This window comes from Mirounga leonina, unplaced genomic scaffold (assembly GCF_011800145.1).
Source record: "Mirounga leonina isolate KUSES-001 unplaced genomic scaffold, KU_Mleo_1.0 Mir_150, whole genome shotgun sequence".
NCBI lineage: Eukaryota > Metazoa > Chordata > Mammalia > Carnivora > Phocidae > Mirounga > Mirounga leonina.
The window spans coordinates 34,926,701-34,951,474 of NW_023270374.1; the positions used below are offsets into that span (position 1 = coordinate 34,926,701).

A 24,774-nucleotide genomic window follows, 5' to 3' on the forward strand; every position below is an offset into this window, starting at 1 on the left:
GGCAGAAAGGGGCTCAGGGAAGGAAAGCCCTTCCCCAGCCCCAGGAGACACACCAGGACCAGTCCCACCTGCTGAAATCTAGGGAGGGAAAAGCTGAAAGGACTCACTGAGCCACCACACCACGCTGGAAGCGTCTACCTCCCGAAATCTTGATGGACACAACCATTAAATGAGGGAAAGAATCAAGTGTAAAGGTGAAGGGCAGATTCCAAGGCCCAAATTTGAAGCCTGGCATTTGAAGTTACTTACTGGCTGAGTGACCTTGGGCAAGTTAATTAACCTCTTTTGGCTTCTGTGTCCTCGTCCGTAAAATGGGGACATTCACAGGCTCAGCGTCATCGGGTTGCTGTGAGGATTAAATGGGCCAATATATATAAAAGCGCTTTGCACGGTGCCTGCCCATAGCAAGTGCTCTATGAGGCTTAGCTGTAGAACATTATTCCCACTGGGCCAGGGCCTCTCAACCTCCATGTGCACACGGACCACCCGGAGAGCTTGTAAAGCTTCAGATTCGGATGCAATAGGTCTGGGGTGGAGCCATTGCATTTCTAACAAGCCCCCAGGGGATGCTGACACTGCATTTCTAACAAGCCCCCAGGGGATGCCGACACTGCATTTCTAACCAGCCCCCAGGGGATGCCGATGCTGCTGGACTGGGGGCCACACTTGGAACAGCAAGGGCTGATGTCACTGTCAGCTAATATGAGGCAGTCTGGAGCCCAAGGATCTTCACTAACAGAATGGCCCCGCCCATACGCATCCCTTCCCCAGCCCAGAGACCTGGTGAGGATGCAGTATTTCCAAAGTTCTCTACGCCTGTCCTTGGCAGCTCTCACCTCACTGTGAGCTGCTCGGTCAGTGCAAGGCTGGGGCTCCCAGGTGCCCAGCCCAATTGTCTAGCACACTGTAGGTACTCGATCATGTTTGCTGAAAGAAAAACCCCTGTGCCCACTTGCAGGAATACACACGCCAGTGATCCAGGGCACTGGCAGACAGATACAGATCCAGCAGCGCCAGGGGCTGTGGGCTCGCAGGGGCTGCTCGAGCATGCTGGCTCCTCGTAAGGCTCAGCTGGGCTGGCAGGAGCCCAAGGGGAGGACAGTCACACCCCCTCCTATTTCAGAGCCTGGCATCTGGGTCCTACCAGTGCCCAAAATACCTCCAGAACAAGGAGGAGGCCGACCACAGCTCCACGTCCCCCCCCCCCCGCCCCGTCCTTTCTATGCCCCTTCCTTGCCCAGGTGTTATGTGGAGTGGAGGAACCTGGCTGGGCTCCATCAAGACTCAGATCCTCTCTGGAGGGCAAGACTCTCCCCTCTGCTGGAACCAGCACCCTCCAACCCACCTGATCCTTCCTCAGTTGGGCTCAAGATATGCACCCCAAACCTTTTGATGATCACAAATGTCACAGCCAACATCAATCCCGTGCTTGCTCTGTGCTAAGTACTTTACAGACACAATTGCATTGGGGGTGGCTCCCTGTGTCCAGTAAGATGCAACTGGCCACAAGGAGCAAAATACCCAACTAATGGGCTGAATCAACAACAAACAACAATAATCAAAGCCAGTAATAACAGAATAATAGGGCATGCTACGTGCCAGCCACAGTCCTAAGCGCTCGTACATATATTAATTCATGTTATCCATACAACTCTAAGAGTAGTCTTGGTGTGCTATTACTGTCCCCTTTCCATAGATGAGGAAACTGGGCTTACAGAGGTAAAGTAAGTTCCCCAAAGTCACACAGCTACTAAGAAGCAGAAATGAGGCACAAACCAGGCCTGTCTGACTCCAGGGTCCTGGCCTGGAATCTCAGACTCTCTGGTCCCTTAAAGCACATTACAAGAAATGACAAGAGCCACCTCCCAAGCACCTGTCACGTGCAGGCATCAGCTCATCTCTCCTGCACGACACCCTCCTGTGCTGCTCTCCCTGGACAAGTCACGTGGCGTCTCTGAGCCTTCTGTAAAATGGGGCTCTGGGTTTGACTCCCCGCTCTTGCTCCCTGCACCACGCTGCCCTCCCCCTGAGCTGCCTGTGAGACCAACAGACAAGATGTCGGCCAGCCTCCTGGAGCTTAAGAGGCCAAGGGATGTGCCCAAGGCCATCCGGGGGTCAGTGGCAGAGCCAGGACTAGGCCCCAAACCTCCTGACCCTCTGGAACTCGGCAGAGACCCACTGCTACCCCGATGCCTACAATATCTTCCTCCAAGTGTTGTTGCCTTGCCAAGTTTCTCAGGTTAAAGAAAACAGTTGTTCCCTTCCTCCTCCTCCTCTTCCTCTCCCTTCTGCCTGTCCTCCTCCTCTTCTCGCCCTCCGGAAAGCCTCCCGAGGCAGTGGGTGGGACAGCAGCATCTGCCAAGGCAAGACCATTCACAGAGGCCGGAGATGCCCAGTTTAGGAGGGGCTGGGGGTGGGAAGGCTTCCAGCCAGCAGGAACCCCCAGCTGGGAGGCAGTGCCAGAAACGGGAGAAGAGCAGAAGGTGGTGGCTGAGCCCCAGCCGCGCCCCGGTGTCTGCCCCCGGACAAGCCACTTAGCCAGTGCTGCCCAACAGAACTGTCTGCGAGGGCAGAGATGCTCTATACCTGCACTGTCCCAAAGAGTTGTCACTGGACACATGGAATATGGCCAGCGCGACAGAAAAACAGAATATTTCATTTTATTCCACTTAAATTAATTTAAATAGCCATGTGCCTAGCATCCACCATACTGGACAGCACTGCTTTAACCTCCCCAAGCCCCAGTGTCCTCATGAGGGTGACAAGAACCCCCATACCCCTGGCTGAGGATGGCCAAGACAAGGGAGCGACGCGTTGCCATGGAATGAGCCCCCAGTGGGAGTCAGGACTCCTGAGTTCCAGACCCGTTAACATGCTCTGTGATCCAGGACAAGCTCCCCAACCTCTCTGAGTGCCCTGGTCATCTGTACAATAAGAAAGTCACTTGGGAGCAAAGTTTCTTTGCTAGGGATCCATGGATGGGCTCTAGGGGAATCTGGGAACCCGCTCTAATTATGAAAAGAGTATGTTTGTACGACTGTGTATGTGTGTGAGAATGTGTGGGACTGTGTGTGTGTTAGGGTGTATGTGCACATATTTCTCAGGGGAAAGCAGGCCCAAAACTTGCCCAAAATTCTCAAAGAGGTCCATAATTGCTACAAAGATGAGATCCCCCCAGTCTGGAGTAGTCTTCCCTCAGGGAACCTTTAAAAAATGGAGTTCCGAGCTCCACTCCCAGACACTCTGATTCAGGGCACAGGGCCTGCAATCCGGAGCGGGAACAAGAACCCAGTGGTGCTGACATATAGTCAGGGAGAGAGAACGCTGGTGAGGAGGCAGTCAGACCTAATATTTTATGGTTTGACATGTGTGAAACTCCTTATCAAGCAGTATTAATTATGTATTTTTAAAAACCAATCATGATTTAAGAAACTAAGAAAGTAAAGAGGAAAGAGTAACATCATGATAAAACCCATCTCGGGCGCCTGGGGGGCTCAGTTGGTTAAGCGACTGCCTTCGGCCCAGGTCATGATCCTGGAGTCCTGCATCGGGCTCCCTGCTCGGCAGGGAGTCTGCTTCTCCCTCTGACCCTCCCCCCTCTCATGCTCTCTCTTTCTCTCTCATTCTCTCTCTCAAATAAATAAAATCTTTAAAAAAAAAAACAAACCCATCTCGACCCCCTTCTTTATTTTTGCCAACACTGACGTACGGCACTCACGTGCCAACACTGTCCTCTGCTTTCTGTAAATAGAAACCCACCGAATCCTCACAACGCCCCTCTGAGGCTGCCCCTATTACCCGGTTTTACAGATGGGAAAACTGAGGTGCTGAGAAGGGATGGGCCCAGGATGGTGCAGCCCGTGGGCCGTCAGGCACTGGAGTCTGCCCCACACAGCTCTGCAGCACCCTTGGAGCTTGCTTGCCCTACCACCTCCCTTCTGCATGACCGCAGTGCTGAGCCAATGCCCCACCTGGCCTGAGGCTGAGCCAGGCCTCCTGGCTGGCGCTGCTCAGCCCCTCCCACCCCACACCACAGGGGCTGCGAGAGCCAGGAGGGCTGGCAGCGGGCTGGGCCCCACACTCACTTGCCCTCTGAGCCGTAGCTATTCATGCTGTCCTCAATGGACTCGTGGCTGGCCTGGCGCAGGGTCCGGCTGGGCATCTCCACTGCCAGGCCGGTCTCCGTGCTCCTCTGGATGGCCCCCTTCAGCCTCCGGCTGTCCCCTTCTGGGCAGAGAGGCCAAGAGAGATGGGGAGAGAGACATAGGGCGGGAAGGGACAGAGAGACAAGTCGTCTGGTTAGTGGTACAGTGGCTGGTGGCTGCCCAGTGTCGCCCCACCCCCTCCAGTCCACCAAACTCCTCCTACCACCTGCCTCACTTGTACCCCCTCCCTGGGGCGGCCCTGCCCTTCATACCCACCCACCAAGAAGCATCACAGGAGTCCTATAAATGGACCGATTCACTTACAGGTCCCTTTTCTCCCCGTTGAATTCAACACTCCCCTGCAAATCTCTACAGATCACTTCTCCTCTTCAGCTACTCTTTACTGAGCACCTACTATGTGTCATACTCTGCTGAGTGCTTTGCATGGATCGGACCAGGTTTTCCCCACCTTAGCAACTACTGGCGGTTTAGACGGGATCCCGCCGAGTTGTCAGGGCGCCCTGTGCATCGTGAAAGTTCTCTCAGTATCCCTGGCCTCCATCGATTCGATGCTAGTAGTACCCTCCGGTCCAGTGGGGCAATCAAGAATGTCTCCAGACATTGCCAAATATCCCCTGGGGTGGGGGGAGCAAGTCACCCCCGATTGAGGACCACCAATTCGACCAGTGGCTCTGAAACCAGACTGCCCACGTTCAAATGTGGATCTCTTTCTCACTGGCTGTGAGACTTTGGGCAAATCACTCAGCCTCTCTGTGCTTCCATTTCCTCCACTGTAAAATGGGGAGAACAACAGACTTATCACAAATGTCCCTCTGCCCTTGCTATTCCCTCCCCTCAAACACCCTCTCCTCTGCCAGTAGCTCACTCCTTTGCTTCCACTCTGTGATCAAACGTCATCTTAGCCAAGGCCTTCCTTGACCATTCTCTGGCCCCCACCGCCCCCTGCCCCTCTCTGTCCTATCACCCTGCTCTGGCTTTCTTCCCAACACCACCCTAGACATGTTTGTGGCATTACTGGTTTATTGACCAGCTTCCTCCGCATAGCAGGTGAACTCAGCACACGGTACTTTGCTTTGTTGACTGTTGAAGCCCCAGGGCCAAGAAGAGGGTCCAGCCACAGTAGGTACTCAATTAATAACTGCTGGATGAACGGATGTCTGCCCTGAGAGTGGTCACAAGACACAGAGGTTAAGCCACTTGTCCACACCCACAGAGCCAGAAAGGGGGGGGGGGAATGATGGCACCAGGAATTGACCCCAGGAGGGTCTCTTTGCTCCTTGCTCCACAGTCTGGTGACCAGGGTGAGTTTTACATCTCCTGCCCCCCTGCACAGACTGCGGGTGTACTGGAGGTGAGGTAGATCTTTAGGGGGATCTTCCCCATGAAGATCTACTTCTCTCTACGAAGTCTGGAATGAACTCGTATACCTCAGGGGCTTCCTCAGTGCTGGCTGGCCAACCCACCAGAGCAAAGCAGTGTCACCCAAACCCCATCATCCTGCTCCCCAAGAGGTAAGGGGACCTGGGTCTGCGTGCCAGGAAGCAGAGCAAGACCAGGACCCTCCCACTGGCCTTCTCCTGGCCTCCCTCCTCCTTCCCTGCCTGACTCTGAAACACACACAAACACAAACACACACACACACGCACACTGTGTGTGTGTTTCTCAGAGTGTGTGCCCACGTTTGTCTCCCACGTGTATCTGCATTATTCAGGCACACAGATGTTCACACTCAGAAAAACACACGGTAACACAGAAACACGCAGGAATAAACATGCAAAGACACAGAGTACGCTAATGTATGTCTGAGCGTTTTTGTGTGTTTCCACGAGTCTCCATATACCTATCATTCTGTGTTTCGGAGGCTAACTGGTTATGTGCCAGTCATACACACAGATGCACATCCGTAAGAAGTATATGCCAACCCACTCAAGAAAGCACACAGAGAAACGGACACTGTGCATTTCTCTGTGTGTGTGTCACCTGGGTGTTTCTGAACACGTGGGGGAACACGTGTGTCCCCGTCTCTCTGCTTCCCTTCATCCCACCATTTGTTCTTTCCCTAAGCTGTATCTGCAACCCACCCAACCACTTCTATGTGCCTCTGTGTGTAGCAGGTGTTAAGACAGAGTAAGATTCAAAACCATGCACATGCTCACTGAGAAGCACAGACTCACAAGCACAGAGAGATGTCCCTCAACTCCCACACACACAGTGCAGACACAGGTCCAGGGACAAACCCCACTCCCCCACACTGGGGATACAAACCCAGAACCTGGCACCCTGCGGGCAGGCTGCAGACACCTGCCTGGGCTTTCTACCTCCCCACAGAGCCCTGTTCTAGAGACTCACACTGGTTTGTCCCCGCCCACCAGGGTCTGACACATTTCTCCTGGGAGAGGGAGAACCAAAGCATGACGCAACTCAGTCCCCACGGGGGCTAAGGAGGAGGCTTGGAAAGGTGTGCTTCACATCTGCGTGGCATTCTGCAGCACCAAAGCATTTCACATCCAAATCCCTATATGGGCCTCAGGTGAGGCTGGTGTCACAATCAGTCGGGGCAGGCACAGAGTTCCAGCTCTGCAACCACTGGCAGCCCGACCTTGGGCAAGTCAGGTAGCACGACCCCATGGAGCTGTTGGACATCTGCCACAGAGCCCGGCACATAGTAGATGCAAACAGAAGTAGCCACAGTGACTGCAGAGTAAGACCTTTCAACACTCCCCAAATTTGCTCACACCAACCACCTTGCAAAATATTCCCCAACATGCCACCTTCCCCACCACGGGAGTCCCCAGTGTGGTGCCCAACCACACCAACAAGGTCCACCATCTCCCCTTGGCCATCTGATCCTCCACTGGCCATCTCTTGCTGACTCAGTCAAGGTCCCCAAAGTGACTGTACCAACGCTTTCACACTCCCTACCCCGTCACCCAGTCACCCCAACCAATGACCTTTCCCCCACTTGGCTGAAAAGATGTGTCTCTTTGACTTGCTCCTTCTTACTTCCAACTTGCACCATCCTCAGACCTTTCAACAAGCCTCTCAACCCTCTCCTGCTCTCTCAGAGTAAGAGGGTAACCCTTCTCTTGGCCAAGGCTGATCTGCCACCTGTTCTCCTCATCCCACCTCCTCCCACTTGCACCAGGAACTCCTCCTCCCATTTGTCCTCTCTGGGCCTTGAATCTGCCACCTCTCCATCTTCTGCTTCTTTCCACTCCTCCTGCAAGTCTGCTCAAGGCCTCGCTTCTTCCCCCACCGCCTTCAACCAACAAACTCCTTCCGAGCACAGAGACAACCACACGCTGTCGTTTCTCGCAGTCTGGCTTCCACTGCATTCGCACAGCTTCCTAAACCAGTCTCCAACGGCTGCTCGTGACCAAGTACAACGGCCTCATCTCAGCCCCCAGCTCCTGAACTGTGGTGCTTCCAACTCACTCAGTGAACATCTACTGAGTGCCTTCTGGTCCAGTGGGAAGCCTTCCTGAGGATGTGAAATGTGCTTCTAAGGGCTGGTCTCCACTGATAAAGCGCACGTGGATGGAAGACAGAGGAGAGCTTCAGCCTCTGCTTTGGGTCCTTCAGGTCCCAGAAAAAGACCCGGGCGTGACCTGCTGTAGCAGACATTGCTGACACTCCACCCACACCTCACAGATCTCCCTTCTTCCCACTCCTGTGAGCCCCACCACCACTTTTTGTTTGTTTCTCAGTCTTCCTTTGGCTACTGAGCCCACGATGCCCCCACACAGCGAGAGGCAGAAGTGCCTAGGGGTTTATGATCCATGATCCCCTTAATCAAAGCCTAAATGGAACAGGAGAATGAACCCTCAACTCAGGTCCTTTACCTCAGGTCAGAACAACTCTGAGGCATAACATGCGCTCCAGAGGAACCCTCTGAGGTGGGGGGGCTGGAGCTGCCCTCGATCCCACATCCCTGCATGTTTCCTGCTTCCCCGCTCTCCTGTGGGGGCACTTCCGTCACCTGCACACGAATCTCATCTCAGGGTACTTTTTGGGGAAATGTGACTTAAGACAACTGCCTTGACCGGCATCCTAAGGAAGTCGAAGTTCAAAAATCTTTGCACAGGTGGATTTCAGCATCATGATGGGAACACCATTCCCTTCATGAATGTGGTGATAAGAAGAGCTGCTGCACAATGAGTGCAGGTAAGAGGAAGGGCATGCTCTCCAAAGGGATGGTTAAGGGGAGCAAATGAGAAGCTACCAATGCCCCATTGGAGAGGCTTGGAGTTTGAGTCCTATAAGCTTTGGGCACCAACTGTAGCTGGCTACTGTAATGTACAAATAAATGGGAGTTTGGATGACCCACTTTTGGCCACCCACTCACACTTGCTGCACCCAAAACTTGAACTGAGCAGCTTGAATTCTCTCCCGCGGGGTCCTAAGTCCCTCTTCTCCCAATTTGCACGGGGGCGGGGCGCAGAGTGTGAACAGCTGGAGTCCTGCCAGGAAACAGCAACAACAACTTGGGGTACCAACACCATTATGTGCTAAACACCATGCCTGATGCTGGAGATAGAAGAGTATGAGAGTGGCATGGTCCCTGCCTCCACAGAGCTCACAGTTCAGAGGGGGAGGTGGACCCTGAACAGATGATCACATTGATTAATCACAAGTGTGGTAAGTGCTTTGAAGACCAAGTACAAAATGTAATGACAGCACCATTGGGGGGCCAGTGGGAGGGCGACTAACGTAGGCTACGGATTACTTCATCCTTTGAACAACAGTCATTTCAGATGTCCCCTTTGGCTTCCTTGATAGTAAATTTTATGAATCTCCTCTGGTCCCTCTGACCATTGCCTCCATCCCTATACATGAGGGCCTCACCATTCAGTCCTTGGGTTCTCCCTCTCTCTAGACCTCACCCCCTGGTGACTTCATTCCCCTCCCACAACCGAAGGACCACCCTATGCAAATGAATCTCACCCCCAACATGGAGCCCTTAACTCTGGCCAGAGCAATACTTCCAATTGCATTCTGAGCATCACTACCTGGATGATGAGCAGAATCCTTGAATGCAACCTGGCCAAAACTAAACCCATCCCTGAGAACCCCCTCAGGACCTCTCTGACTTTTCCCCTTTCTCATCAAACGGCAGGTCTTATAAGGTCTTTGCCTGTAATAGCTCTTATCTCTCCCCTTTCTTGTCCATTTTCACAGCCAACCACCTACACCTCAAGTCTAAACTATGTCAACAGACTCCTAACTGGTCTCCCTGATCCAACCCACCCACCCAACAAGTCATTAAGAGACTAACCATCTTAAATTATCACTTGAGACAAAGATACTCCACTCCTACTAATTTATTCTACACAAACAGTCACAAAAGTACACAAAGATATGCATGAAGAGGTTCCCCATGTATCATTTACACCAATGAAATGCTGGAATTAACTGTCCATCAACAGGGAACCAGTTTACTAAATGACACATCCCCACAATAAAATACTGTGCAACAGTTAAAAAGAATCATCTGGGGGGGCCAGGCTGGCTCAGTCAGTGGAGCATGCAGCTCTTGATCACGGAGTTGTGAGTTTGAGCCCCACGTTGGATGCAGAGATTATTTTAAAATAAAATCTTTTTTTAAAAAAAGAATCATCTAGATCCACACATACAGTGACACAGAAAGACTGCCTCAACATATTGTTAACAAAGTACACTGCAGGACACTATGTAAATCATAATACCATTTTTGTAAAGCTATAGATAGCTTATATATATTTGGGAGGAAATCTGGGAGGATATGAACCAAACTGTTAATGGGGAATAGCTGTAGGGAGAAAGACTGTCAGAAGAGGGGGATGAAAGATGTGTTTCTGTAACTTTCAAATCTAAGTACTACAAGATCTATACAGAAAAGTGCACAAACCCAAAGCGTACAGCTTGATGAATTTTCACAAAGCAGACATACCTGTATAACCAGCACCCAAATGAAGAAACAGAGCATTGCCAGGACCCCTGAAGCCCACTGTGCCCCATCTCTGGGTCTCTCTCACTCCACAAGGGTAGCCACTATCCTGATCTCTAATGCCAAATACTAGTTTTGCCTGTTTTTGAACTTTATAAACAGAGAAAGGCCCTTTGGGGAGGGGGGAGCTGGCTTCTTCTGCTAAGTGTTATGCTGAATGTATAAGATCCACTCACGTTGTTGTGTGTAGTTGTAGATGCTTATTATCACTGCTATATAGTATTCTACTATGTGAATATACCACAACCTATTTATCCATTGTACTGCTTAGGGTTGTTTTTTTTTTTTCCCCCCAGTATGGGGCTATTAGGAATAATGTTGCTATGATTACTTCGATGCTTGGCCTTTAGGGAAGATTCACACGCATGTCTCAGAAATATACCTAGAAACAGAACTTCTGGGTTATAGGGCAAGCATTTGTTCAGCTGCAAAATGACTTGCCAAAGTAGTTGTACCAATTTATACTCCAACCAGCACATTAGGAAAGTTTTATTTCTCTTTTGTATGCTTCTATGACTTCTGAATTTTTTATAGTTAAGTGTATTAATTCTATAATGTAAATGAAGGTGAAATATAAATTTATAAGTAAATCACTTCAATCATGCCATGATCTTATTTAAAACCTTAGAATGGCTCCCCGTTGCCTGCCAAATTAGGTTCAACCTTTGCATCCAGGCACGCAAGACTCCATTATCTGATTCCCAGCCCATCTGCTACTGGTCTCCCCCATAGTCTTCACACCCCAGCCCCAGGCACCTCGCTCTGGGTACATCCTCAGTAACTCCTCACCATGGTTTTCTCTCCTTGACTTTCCTCCCTTCCTCACCTTCTCTATCAAAATTCTAACTGTCCTCCAGAGCTAAGCTTTAAATAACACCTATAATTTATTCAGCACTCACCAAACTCTTAGGGCTGTTATGAAGATTAACTCTAACAATATGGTAATATAATGATACAAACATTTAATCTTCAGGATGTCCTAAGTGAGTGGTGGCATACCATGAGCACTTGATAAAGACGGCTCTTATTATTATTATCATCACCACTGTGTCAGATGTTGTGCCCAGTGTTTTAAGAGGCAGCGTATCATTTAATTGTCACAATAAACTGTGAGCAAAATAGTTACTGCCCCCTTTTACAGGAGGAGAAAATAAGAATTCGGAAGGTTAAGGAACTTTCCTAAGGACACATACCTACTAATGGCAGAGCTGGAACCCAAACCGTCTTTCTAACTCCAATAACCATGTTTTTAATGAACCACTACACTAAACTCACTAAGCTCTACCACAGAACTCAAATGCCATCTCTTCCACAAAGACTTCCCTGATCAGACTCCCTGAGTCCCAGGGGCACTTCATCTTCACCTCTCCTGAAGTATCTCCTCCACTGCACCTTGAAACACAGTCCGCAGTCAACCTAGTCGGTACCTATGTCTACAGTGTAAGTTCATTCCTCCCTTACTCCCCTTCAGCACCAAGGACAGCGCCCAACATTGCCCAGCCCCATGAATAGTGTTTAATTGAATTGGCTTTATATTTAGGATAGGCCCCCAGTAAAAAGGCAGATTTTCCAATAAAGAAAACATAAGTTTCACTCAGTTGTTTATACCTTAATATGAATGTGTTTAATGTACCTTCTCCCAAAAACAAGCATTCATAAGGAACAGGATAATAAAATAACCATAATGATAAATTTAAAATTAGAGTACCATTATTCTTAGCACTTACCCTGTGCTAGGCTCTAGATAGATAGATATAATTTAACCATAACTCTGAGAGTCAAGTGTTGGTTATCCTCATTTTACAAAAAGGAACCAGGCTCAGAACAGTTCAGCAACCTGTCCAAGTTTACACCAGACAAGACAGAGCTAGGTTTTAAACCCAGATTTGTGTGAAAACAAATCCTATACTCTTAACCACTAGAGATTCCAAGAATGTGGTGGTGGGAGGTAGAGGAAGGAGAGAATACAACTATTCTCCACTTTGACATTTTATCGAAGATGGGTCTTCACAGCTTTGTTTTCCAGATGAGGAGCCCAAAGCTGATAGAGGTCATACGACTTACTCCAAGTCCCCAGGCTCTAAAACCCCTCACCACATCCCTGACGAGAGTGTAATCTTGTCTCTGTGAAAGGCCCACTACAGATCCACATCACAGGCTGTGAAGTCCCCTGGACACAAGAGCTCTGGGTCAGTCTGTTATTTTAAACCAGGATCAGAGAAGTACCACGGTCCCTGGGACTCACTGCTTCCCCTGCCCACTAGCACCGCCCTTCTTGTTCCTCCAAGATGAATACCCTGGAAGCTGCTGCCTCTTCTTCCTCTATGGTCAACTTCTCCCTGGCCTAGCTATTCCAAGTGACTTCAGCCTCACATGTCTCCCTTGCCCAAGTCTTAAGACTCATCTGAAAATCAAGGCTGAGATGACATGCAGGAACTCAGACCTCCTGAGCCCTGATGTTGCCTCTGGCTGGTCTCCAAAAACAGGCCGAGGAAGCATAAACCCTGATTGAGGGCCCTTTACCTCCCCCTCTTCTCTCCAGAGCTGTCAAAATCTGCCTTCCATTAAAATCAGAGAAGATTCCATTTGGAGGGAACTTAGGGGTCATCCAAACTAATGCCTTCCTGTGTAAAGGGGCAACTGAGGTCTACAGAGGGACATGAGTCAACGACTATGTTGAAATTGGAATTCAGGTCTCTTCACTGCCAACCTCTCAGCCCCTTTCACCTTAAACAGCCATTTGCCACTATTTCTGGAGCATGTTCAAGAAGCAGCAAAGCCTAGTGACTAAAACCATGGACAATGGCGCCTGATGGTCTAAGCTGTAGAGCTGACCCTGGTCACTTTATTAGTAATGTGAATCTTGGGCAAGGTACTTAACCTCTCTGTCTCTCTGTTGCCTCCTCTTCAAAGAAATGGAGAAAATACAGTAAGTGCCTCGTAACATTTTTATAAGGATTAAATGAGTTAATATTTGGTATTAAAAAAAAAACACTTAGAACAGGCTCTGGCACATAGTAAGTGCTATTTAGTAAATGACATATAAGTATTTGTTAATTAAGTAAACTGTGTCACCATGCCTCCTTATGGGGACTCAAATTCAGTCCTACTCTGCATCATCAGGGTCACAGCCTTAGCTCACGCCCTAGGCCTTCTCTTGCCTGGACTGCTGCAAGAGTCAACTAACTTAGAGGCTCCCAAACACCCTCCTGGAGGTCAGTGCTGGTCCGACAGTTTGGAATACACTGGGAACTTGGCTAAAACCCAGATTTCTCTGTCCCCTCTCCTGGAGATTCTGGTTCAGTAGGCCTAGGGTGGGGGTCTGTGAATCTGTAATTTCAGAAGATCCCCAGGAGCCTCGAATGCTTGGTCAGGTGGTCAGCCCTACTGTGTCCCAGCACCAGAGCATTCTCTTCTGTCAGTTCCCCACTCTGTGGCCTGCATGAACTTTCTAAAACTCAATCCTGAATATGTCATCTCTTTGATTAAAAACCTCCAATCATACTTCAATGCTTGCAGAATAAATTCTAAAGACCTTAACACACACTGCCTTTCGGATCTGGTCCCAATCTACATTCTCAGCCTATTTTTTCCCTTTTCTCCAATGTGCTCTCCATTCCATTCACACTGAATAATTCAGGTAATTCCAAACATCCCATGTGACCAACTACCCCCAAATGTCTTGCCAATCATCCTGCATATAAAATTCTCACCATCCCCTTCTCTTCTGGAGAAAGATGCTTTTTAAAACAACTGTTTGGGCCGCCTGGGTGGTGCAGTCACTTAAGCGTCCAGCTCCTGGTTTCGGCTCAGGTCATGATCTCAGGGTCATGAGACTGAGCCCTACATTGGGCTCTGCACTCAGCACACAGTCTGCTTAAGACTCTCTCTCCCTCTCCCTCTGACCTTTCCATTAAATAAATAAATAAATAAATCTTTAAAAAAAAACCTGTTTGCTGAAGTGTGATATATATATATATATATACAGGAAAGTGTATAATTACATGATGTACAATTTTAAGTGTATAACTTGATAAATATTACAAAGTGCACTCATCTATGGAACCAGCACCCAGATCAAGAAACAGAACATTGCCAATGCCCCAGAAGCCCCTCACGAGCCATGGTTACTTCTCCAAGAGCAGCATCATCCTTTTTTTAAAGATTTTATTTATTTATTTGACAGAGAGAGACACAGCAAGAGAGGGAACACAAGCAGAGGGAGCGGGAGAGGGAGAAGCAGGCTTCCCGCCGAGCAGGGAGCCTGATGCGGGGCTCGATCCCAGGACCCTGGGATCATGATCTGAGCTGAAGGCAGCCCCTCAACGACTGAGCCACCCAGGTGCCCCAGCATCATCCTGACTTCTAACACCACAGGTTGGTTTTGGCTCTTTCACACTTTTGTATACATAGAATCATCTACTATATATTCTCCAATGTCGACTTCTTTAACTCAACATTCTGTTTTTGAGTCTCATTCACACTGATTGTTTTAATGAAGTTCATTCATTCTCAAAGCTTTATTGTCTTACATATCAAAACTATACTGCTGATGAGCATTTGGGTAGTTTCCAGTTTGGGGATATTATAAAAAGCTCTGCCAAAGACATTCTTGTATGTGTCTTTTGTTGACCATTGTGCACTTTTTTCTGGGCACAAACCTGGGGGTGAAATTGCTGGGTCATTAAGGGTATGTATTTAAAGTCCTTTTTTTTTTTTTAAGATTTTATTTATTTATTTGACAGAGACACAGCGAGAGAGGGAACACAAGCAGGGGGAGTGGGAGAGGGAAAAGCAGGCTTCCCACTGAGCGGGGAGCCCGAAGCAGGGCTCGATCCCAGGATGCTGGGATCATGACCTGAGTCGAAGGCAGACGCTTAACGACTGAGCCACCCAGGTGCCCCTAAAATGCTTTTTAAATGGATTAAACATGATGTAGACTGGAAAGGTTAACATAGATTATCCTTCAGCAGGAAGCAACGTCCTGAAAAAATGAGGCTCAGAACTAAAATATTTTGGGAAGAAGGATGGTGGGAAAACTGCTGATTAACTGTCTATCTGGCTCACATTTATATTCCCCAAATGTAACATTTGCTAAGTAAATGTATGAAGGGCAGACAGCACCCAAGACAGAAGAGGGAGAGGTGAAAAAGGCCTGGAACTCAGTAAGCATTCAATAAATGCTGGCTATTAAAATTAACCTCCTCAAGGGTCATTGGCCAATGGCTCACTAATACCACCTTTCATATATTGTCATTATTTCTTTGATTCTAAGACACACATTTTCAAGACCTCTGAAATTAAGATACGAATAACAACCAATGGCAAGTCAGTTAAATTCTGACATATTTTATCTCTCTTGATGGTATATAAAATGAAGTTGTGACTTGGAATTGAAAGGCTCTTAGACCTATTACAGAACAGGAACTGAATAGCCCTACATGCTGGGAACTGTCCGTGGTGCTGACCCAAGTGCTGAGGCCTTGGCTTGCCTGGGGCAGAGGTAGCAGCTCACAGGGAAGGGAGATCTCAGAACAAAGTAACCCCCACCCCATGTTTGTTTTTAAGCCACAATTCCTTTCCACGGGCTTAATGATGTCTCAAATTCCACCCTTCCACATAAAGACAGGAACTCCTACTTACTGAGCTCCCAGAGCTCAACCTACGTTATCTCATTTAATCCTCACAACCACTATTGTCTCGATTTTCAGAAATGGATGTTGACTCAGGGAGGTTAATGAACCTGCCCAAGACAGCAAAGCTGTTAAGTGGGAGAATGATCTTAGTTCAATGCAGACCAGAGTGGAATTTACCCTTTAGGCTGCTTTACATTGGAGGGATGAGAGGAGAGAGCTGTGTGTGAATTCCTCAGAACTTTTTCCAAGAGGATACGAAGGGTGAAGAGGGAGAGGTCATAAAGACACAGAGTGAAATTGATGGGAGCAAGGAAGGCAAAGGGCACGTGATAACAATCTGAGAACACTGGAGAGGAAGAGTCTAAAGATTTTGAGAGAATTGAGAGTAAAGTATCTGAATGTGCTTTCTAACTCTAAAGAGTTCTGCCCCTGGAAGGAAATACTATTCTCATTTGTCCGATGAAATATGCATTTACTGAGCTCATTTCCTATCCCATGCTTTTCCTGGCCTTGGAAAGTAGAAGACTTGTCCTTAAGGAGCTTACAGTTGGTGGAGGGGGAGGGGAGAGATAACAGATAAGTAACTGTCATTCATTCAACAAACTCTTACCAAGTGCCTATTCAGTGCCAGGGCCTATGCAGGAGACTCATAATACAGATGAATTAAACCCAGACATTGTTGAAACTCCCAGTCTATGGGGAGACAGACAAGTAAATGGGCAATTATAACACAAGCTGTTATAATTACAACATACAATAGTTCAAGGACAGAGATATACACACAGTACTATGGGAACTGAGGAGTAATTAATACAGCACTGGAAGTAGAGGCAGTGCTTGGGTTTTAAGAAGAACGATTTCAATACTGAATTATACTTGGTTGCAAATAAAATCATAGCAAGATTTTATCATAGATGCAAGTGCTACCTTCCGGGAGTTTATAACCGAAAGCCATATTGACAAATACGCAGGGAGAAGGCAAAAAGGCAGAACCAAAATGTCAACTGAGGACAAAGAACTCTGAATGCAGAGTAAATGCATTTGGGGAAGGAGGGGTTCCTACACTTATCGGGGTGGTCAGGGAAAAGTCATTCACTCTACTCCTGCCAGAGGTGGAAGACTTTCTAGAGGAGAGGCATTTCAGCAATCATTGGAAGGAAGACAATTTACAGTCCCCACAAGTGACTGCCTTTCCCCAGGAAGCCGTTCCCTATAGCTCTTGGGACAAGCCGAGCAAGCTCTGGAAGAAGCTGGGTTGTGGGCAAAAAGGTAGAGATTACAATCCCATCTGGCACTAGGAATCCTCACAACTCACAGCATTCAAGGCTTCCAGAATCTGCCCCAAACCTACACTACTAGTCTTACATCATGAACACACCAGGTGTTCTGTCCACACTGGATTACTCATCATTCACCAAACACAGCCCTCGTACTGCCATCTTCTTAAGAGCACAGGCTTGAGAGCCAGAATGACTGGGTGGAGGACTTGCAGCATCCTCCTGCCACTTTCTGAAGAAACGAAAGAAAGTTACTGAACCTCTCTGGGCCTCGGTCCCTTCAGAAAATGGAAATAATAGAATCCACTTCTCACTGTTGTAATATTGATCAGCTCTCATTGGGTTATGGTACAGTAACAAACGACGCCCAAATCTCAGTGGCTCACAGATTAAAGGTTTAGTGTTTGCTCACATGAAACATCCCTTCTGAGTTACTTGGGGCTCTATCCCATGAATTCTTCTGGAATCCAGGAGGAAGGAGCAAACCCTATCTGGGACATGCTAATCTCATGGCAGAGAGAAAACAGAAATGATGAAACCACGAGGCAGCTCTTCCAGAAGCTTTTCTCTATGTATATTTAAGCATTTTTAAGAATATACAAAAGGAGGGGCGCCTGGGTGGCTCAGTCGGTGAAGCGTCTGCCTTTGGCCCAGGTATGATCTCAGGGTCCTGGGATCGAGCCCTGCATCGGGCTCCCTGCTCAATGGAGAGCCTGTTTCTCCCTTTCCCTCTTCCTGCCACTCTGCCTACTTGTGCTCTCTCTCTGTCAAATAAAGATATAAAATCTTAAAAAAAAAAAAAAAAAGAATATATAAAAGGATAGATAAGAAATATATCCCCTAAAAAATGTGAAAAGGGTAAGGGTACAGAGGAGGTGCGGGAGCTCTCCCCCCTGAATGCACACTGCAAAGAGAACCCATCAAGCCACCAAGTGATTTGTTATAACAAGGCAGTGTGTTAGCCTATTTTAGCACTGATTCACATTAATTGTGAAATAAATCCTCTCATGCCCCGTGCGGGGCTGACCTCGATGACAGAATATATGTAAAGTGACTGCCATGGTAAGTTAAAGGCACTTGGTAAATTATAGGCACTATTCTCAACAATATTCTGAGATGGATACCAGTGTCCCCAATTCCCAGAAACTCTCAGAAAACCAAGACTCTGAGAACTGAAGCAGTTTGCCCAAGGTCCCACAGCAAGTTAGTAAAGGGGCAGAATGCAAAACAAACCTGCCCCAACCACACGAAGAGCTGAGCACAAGTGTTCACAGCAGCATTATTCATAATAGTCAAAAAGTGGAAACAGCCAGGGGCGCCTGGGTGGCTCAGTTGGTTAAACGACTGCCTTCGGCTCAGGTCATGATCCTGGAGTCCCAGGATCGAGTCCCGCATCGGGCTCCCTGCTCGGCAGGGAGCCTGCTTCTCCCTCTGACCCTCTCCCCTCTCATGTGCTCTCTGTCTCTCTCATTCTCTCTGTCTCAAATAAATAAATAAAATCTTTAAAAAAAAAAAAAAAGTGGAAACAGCCCAAATGTCCATCAACTGATGAACAGTTAAACAAAATGTATTTTATATATATGTGTATATATATGTGTGTGTATGTATATATGTATTTAGAAGAATGTTATATTATTCTGCCACAACAAGGAATGGAGATCTGATGAATGCTACAACACAGATGAACCTTGAAAACATGCAAAATCAAAGAAGCCACATGAAACATGAAACACCACATAGTCTATGACTATTTATATGAAATGTCCAGAATAGGCAAATCCACAGATGGAAAGATTAGTTGTTTCTAGGGGTAAGGGGAGACAGGAAAGTGAGTACTACTGGGTACAGGGATTTCTTTCAGGGTGATGGAAATGTCCTACAATCGGCTGTGGTGATGACCGTACAAAGGTGAGTGTGCTAACAACCACTGAGCTGTCCACATTACACAGTGAATTGTATGGTCTGTAGTTATAGCTCTCTTTCTCTTTCTATATGTACCCATTTCCTTTCCCAGGCCCTGCTCTTATCCCCTATTCTACACTGACCCCCCCACACGGAGCCAGTAGCATGGGGGTGGGTAAGGCTTCTTCAGGTCAGCGCTGGCCTCCAACAGGGGCAGCAAAGGCCTCAGCTGAGCAAGAGGACAGCATGGGAAGCCTGTTGCAAAGGCCAGGGGAGGCCTGGGCTGCGCCCTCTGGACCCTAGCTGTGCCATCTTCAAAGCACACCCATACATTCATAACCCTACAAAGGCACACGGATGATGACATGCAGTGGGCACATGGGAGAGAGGAGAAGGAATCTCCTAATCCCAGCCCTACCGGGGCAAGCCTGTTTGTGCCTCCACCTCCCCACTGGCACCTTCCTCAGTCTACACATGGTCAGTTTGCTTTAGAGCCTCAGAAGGACTCAGAAGAATTAACTAGGATCAGCTGAGACCAGTTAGAACCATCTGGAACCACCAGCCCCACAAACCCCACCTTCGATGAGCTGTTCTCGGCACCAGAGGCCGCTGGTAAACCTGGCCTCAAGCTCTGGCTCAGCTCATCCAAATATCATGGCTGCTTAGCATCCAGGCCCCCTCCGCACTGCTCTGCAGAAGGGAAGCTAACCAGGAGCCCACTAGGGCTTTCCAGGCAAGAACGTCCCCCCACACCACATCTCAGACTCCTCAGATAGAAGTGCTACCCTTTATCTTCCAACAGTTTAAACAAACGCCTCCCTTGATTTGGTCTTAGCAGAGCTACTGAGCATAGCTGGGCCCCATCCTGGCCAAGGAGCCTCAGTTTCCTTCCACTCCTTCAAATGAGGGCAAGGACCATGTCTGCCCTACAGGGGTGCCTGGCCCTCAGCAGGCACTCCATACACTTCAGGAAACCAAAGGCGGAGCTTCTAAATTCTAGCCCTGAGCTTCCCAAACTTTAATGTGCACATGAATCATCCAGGGATCTGGTTAAAATGCAGATTGGATTCAGTAGCTCCTGGGTGGGGTCTGCATTTCTATCTCCCAGGCGAGGTCCCTGCTGCTGGTATGTGGTCCACACTTTGAGTAGCACTTTGGCCCATTCTACTCACTCTTCTTGGATTTCTTCACCTTTCTTGATTGTGCAAGGAGCCTCTTGAGAAGCTGACAAGAGCTATTCTCTTTTCCTTAGAAAAAAGTACCTGTCAGCACATATACACAGTACGGTGCATAAAATTTTGAGGTTTGCAGTCCAGTGAAAAGCCTTTCTTTTGGACAGACACACTTTAGTTCTCATAAAAAAGCAGATGCAGTAGGGGACAGAGAACAAAAAAAGCCCCAGCAGAGTCAGGACTCCTGGTGTCTGGTCCTAGCTCTACTACAGACTTTCTGCGTGACATCAGACAAGTTTCTACCCCTCTCTGAGCTCAGTTTTCCCACCAGGAGGGGGCTGGACTAGATTACAATGATAAATTGGTTTTCTCTTTTTTGCCAACTCTGATAGCTATTGCCTAAAATACTCTTGTGTTAAAAATTCTTAGACTGTGTCTGGACTTGGCAGAAAAGGGTGCTGAGATTGATTGGTGATGCCTGCCATGTGCCCAAGAAAAAGGGGCCTTAATTGATTGGTGATGTCTGCCAAGGTCCCAGGCCTGGAGGCAATGGGCTTCATGCCTGGAGGAGATGGGCTTCATGCCCATAACAGCCTACTCCCTAGAGTGCCTCCAGCTGTGACATTCCATAGCTCATTTAGAGTCATCCCAGACTGGGGAAAGAGAAGTCCGTGCTTGTCCTCGAGGGGGCAGGAAGGGATAATTCCTTAAGCCTCTGGCTTCTCAAACCTGCCGCCCTGCTGCCCCCTTTGAGACACAGTAGCAGAATCCCCGTTCCATGGCAGAGAAGGACAGCACGTCCTTGCACTCCCATCCTTGACTATTTTTAACTCCAAGGACAGAGGCCCAGGCAGAAGCTGAAATACAGAAGGGCTGCGGCGGGCTACCCAGCCTCCTGACGGAGGGGAAGCCACCATCCTCCCATGGTTCCCAAATTGCTGCATCGTTGGCCAAGCGAGAGTCAAAGCAGTCTGCCACGGGACAGGAGAACGTTCCTCCCCTCCCGTGTGAGTGAGGCTGTGCTCCTCCTCGGCGCAGCCACAGACCCTCTGCCAGTCCCTATCCCACCACACCCTGTATGTGCTCACTGATGCATCCTGTACACATATGTGAGCCAGCCTCGGCCAGTGCTGAGGACACAGCATGGAGCAAGGCAGATGGGGGCCCTGGTCCACCAGGCCCTTCCAGGACAGGGTGGAAGACAGACCCCAGTGTCGTAGCACAATTCCGCAGTTACAACTGAGGGGACTACACTGCAGTCACCTCCACATCTGTGAGCTCCTCAAAAGCTGGGATGTTTTTCATCTTTCTATCCCCGGAACCGAACACCTAACCTGGCACAGAGGAGGGTTCAGAGAATATTTGTTGATTGAAAGTATTACATAGGAGATATTTTCTGGAGCTTGAGGATCCTACAGGAGCCTACCTCAGACTGAATGAAATCCAATCATTCATTTGCTGACTCACCAAGTATTTTTCTGAGCACCTTCTCTATGTCAGGGTCTGTCCTAGGCACTGGAGCTAGACAGCGCAGGGAATAAAATAAGGGACAAATAGCCCTCCTGAAGCTCTAATCCGGGAGAGGGAAGGAAACATTGAACCACCCAAAGGGTGCTAGAAGGTGATGAGTGGAGGGAGGGGTGGTCAGGGAGACCTCATTATAATATGCAGGTAAAGACCTGAAGGAGGGAAAGGAACAAGCCAGATGGATACCTGGAGGCACAGAGCTCCAAGCACACAGACCCTGAGGCAGACATATGTCAGATCCGTCCGACAAACAAGGAGGCCAGAGCGGCTGGAGCGGAATGAGCACGGGAGAGCGGTACAAGGTGAAGTCTGAGATGATGCAGCAGGTGAAGAAGGGCAGACTTTGGCAGACAGACACAGCTTGCATCAGGCCAGGCATGCAGTGGATAGAAACAATGGGTGGTGGTGGTGGTGGTGGAGGTGGTGATAATGAGGATGTTAGAAGCAGCCAGCATTCACTGGACAATGATCATATGCCAGGTGCTGGGCTACACAATGAACATGGATTCATTTATTTAATCCCTACAACAACCCATGAAAGAGCCCCTATCTTATCCCCATTTTACAGATGGGGAAGCTGAGGTTCAACAAGATTTATGTAGCTTGGAGGTGGCAAGGCTAGGTCAAAAATGCTGGCAGTCTTGGGCCAGAACCCTCATGTACCATGCTTCTTTCCCTCCCAGAGTTCTTAAATTTCTTGTCTCCTTTGCAAATCTTCTGAAAGCTGTTTATCTCTATTAAAAAATTCTGGTTTTCTCCAGAAAAAAAAATACAAATGCACAATGACACAACCTACACATAATTTCAAGAGGTTCAAGGTGATAAACCTCTGGCTCTCAAAGTAAGCACTTTTTACACATCTGTAGCAAAAGCAAGAATTGTCAAAGTTGTCCAAAGAGGCAAGAGGAGAACATGGGCTCCTATAAGATCAGCTAAAACTACTTCTACTATTTGTCAAGAGCCTACTGGGAGTGAGTCACTGTAGATTTGTTTTATCTCATTTAAACCTCATTTAAACCCTGTGAGATGATTGTTATGCGCCCTTTACAAATGAGGAAACTGTAGCACAGAGAGGTTAAGTGACTTGCCCAAGACCACACAGCTGGTTTTTGACAGAGCTGGAATCTACCCCAGATCTAGCTGACTCAGACCTCAGTCTCTATGCCAGTCTCCTTCTGATTTCTCCAACTGCACCCCTTCCTAATCCCAGAGCAGGCAAGAAACTTGCTCAAGGTCTCACAGCTCAGCACATACAGAACTGGGTCTAGGGCGGTGCTTCCCAATATAGTAACCACTACCGACACGTGACCACTTAAATCACAATCTTTAATAATGAAGAATGTGGCTCCTCAGTTATACTAACCACACATCAAGTGCTGAAACAGCCGTATGTGGCTAGTGCCTACCCATTTGGGGTAGTACAGATACAGAACATTTCCATCATCACAGAAATTTCTGTTAGACAGCACTGGTCTACGACTCAGTCTCTTGACTCCTGACCCAGGGCTTTCCGACGGTCAGAGGCTACTAGAAATGAGATTTGCCTGATGAAGTGGATAGAAGGGGAGGTAGCAACAGGGCAGCTGAAATTGTACAAGAAAGCAAGTGAGCTCAGACAAAAGCTCATAGGAGGGAAGCTAAGATCGACCTCTAACATAGGATAAAAGACACGTGAGTCACTGGCTTGGAACCCACCTCGCCAGCAAACACACCTGTATGTCTGATTACAGGGACCCTCTTCTAACTACAAGGCTTCTCCTTTCCTTGTTGATGTTTGTGGTTCCTTACCAGGAGATGGGGTCTTTCACCCAGTGGAGAGAGATCAGGCTGAATGGCAACCCCCTGGGAGAGAGAACTCAGTGCCCGAAACTCCTGCTCACCTTCCAGGGACAGCGAGGAGGCCGAGAGCAGGCGGGGTTCTGCAGCAAGCCAGGGCCAGCCTTGGACCCAACCAATCCGGTCAGACCTGGACTCAGGGAAGTCATGCTGTGGGCACGGGGTAGTGACTCAGGGTGGAGTGGGGGCTGCACCCACAGCTTCCAGAGCAGATCTGAAGACCCTAACCACACTCAGGCTGCAAACCCAACCCAGCAGAGCCAGCTAGCAGCCAGATCCTACACCTCTCCCCTAGGTCTCCTTTATGCCTGCAAGATGCTCAAAGGCACCAGAACTAGATTTTTCCAGTGGAATGCCGTGGAGGAAGAGAATAAAGGACCACACAGCTGTCCCTAAACTGCCCAGCACCGAGGAAATCAGGGGGGCTAAAGTGTGTGTCGGGGATGGGGAGCTTAACCTTGTGCATAACGGTCTCTCCTCCCTCCTTCCTTCCCAGAGGCACTGAAGCAAAAGCCTGCTGAAGGTGGGAGAAAAGACGAGAATTAGCAGAAGACACCAATTCAATTCCCTTCCCATCTCTTATCAACTGAGGAACTCCCCCAACCCTCTGAGCTTCATCTTCTTATCTGTAAAAGGTGCGTGATTTTATCACCTGCTCCAGCAACTTTGAAGGTTCAAATAATATTAACAATACTGATGACGACTGCCAGTGAGTGAGAGCTTTTTCACCACCTAGAGTAGTGCTGGGCACACATCAAGCGCTCAATAAAAACCTCTAAATACTGAATGTAAATGTCTCATGTAATAGTAGTAGCAATAATATATTATTATGATTATGAAATCGGTGCCTTACTCCCATCCTGAGCCCATATCACCTACTACTCAGTCCTTCCAATGACCCCGATACTATTATTATGTCCATTTAAGGGATGAGGACACTGAGACACAGAGAGGTTCACTGGTTTAAGGACGCAATCAATAGAGTACGACAAGAAAAGAGGGAAGGTTTTAATGCAGGTTCCTCCGAATTTAAAATCTATGTGGTTTTTGCCTCTCAAATTAAATAAGTAATTGTGTAGACAACAAAGGGCTGTGCAAATTTGATTTTCAGCATCATTATTATATTAGGATTAATGGTGAAGGTGACTCTGGGCACAAAGGAAGGACTTTCTGCAGTCGAGCTGTCAATGGAAGGAACAGCCCTGAGCGGTTAAGACTGTCCCTCACTGTCATCCAAGGGAGACTGGACAGGGGATCAAGGCAGGTCCCCAG

General features: G+C 48.3%; 1 protein-coding gene across 2 annotated transcripts in view; it reads right to left on the bottom strand.

Moving 5' to 3' along the window:
• Positions 1-24,774, bottom strand: part of RIMS4 (regulating synaptic membrane exocytosis 4) — a 59,061-nt gene that overhangs the window by 15,794 nt on the left and 18,493 nt on the right. For both annotated transcript variants that reach the window (XM_035006387.1, XM_035006388.1), the window contains exon 2: positions 4,086-4,224. In XM_035006387.1, the coding sequence (XP_034862278.1) occupies positions 4,086-4,224 (139 nt within the window). The remainder of the gene's footprint in view (positions 1-4,085; positions 4,225-24,774) is intronic.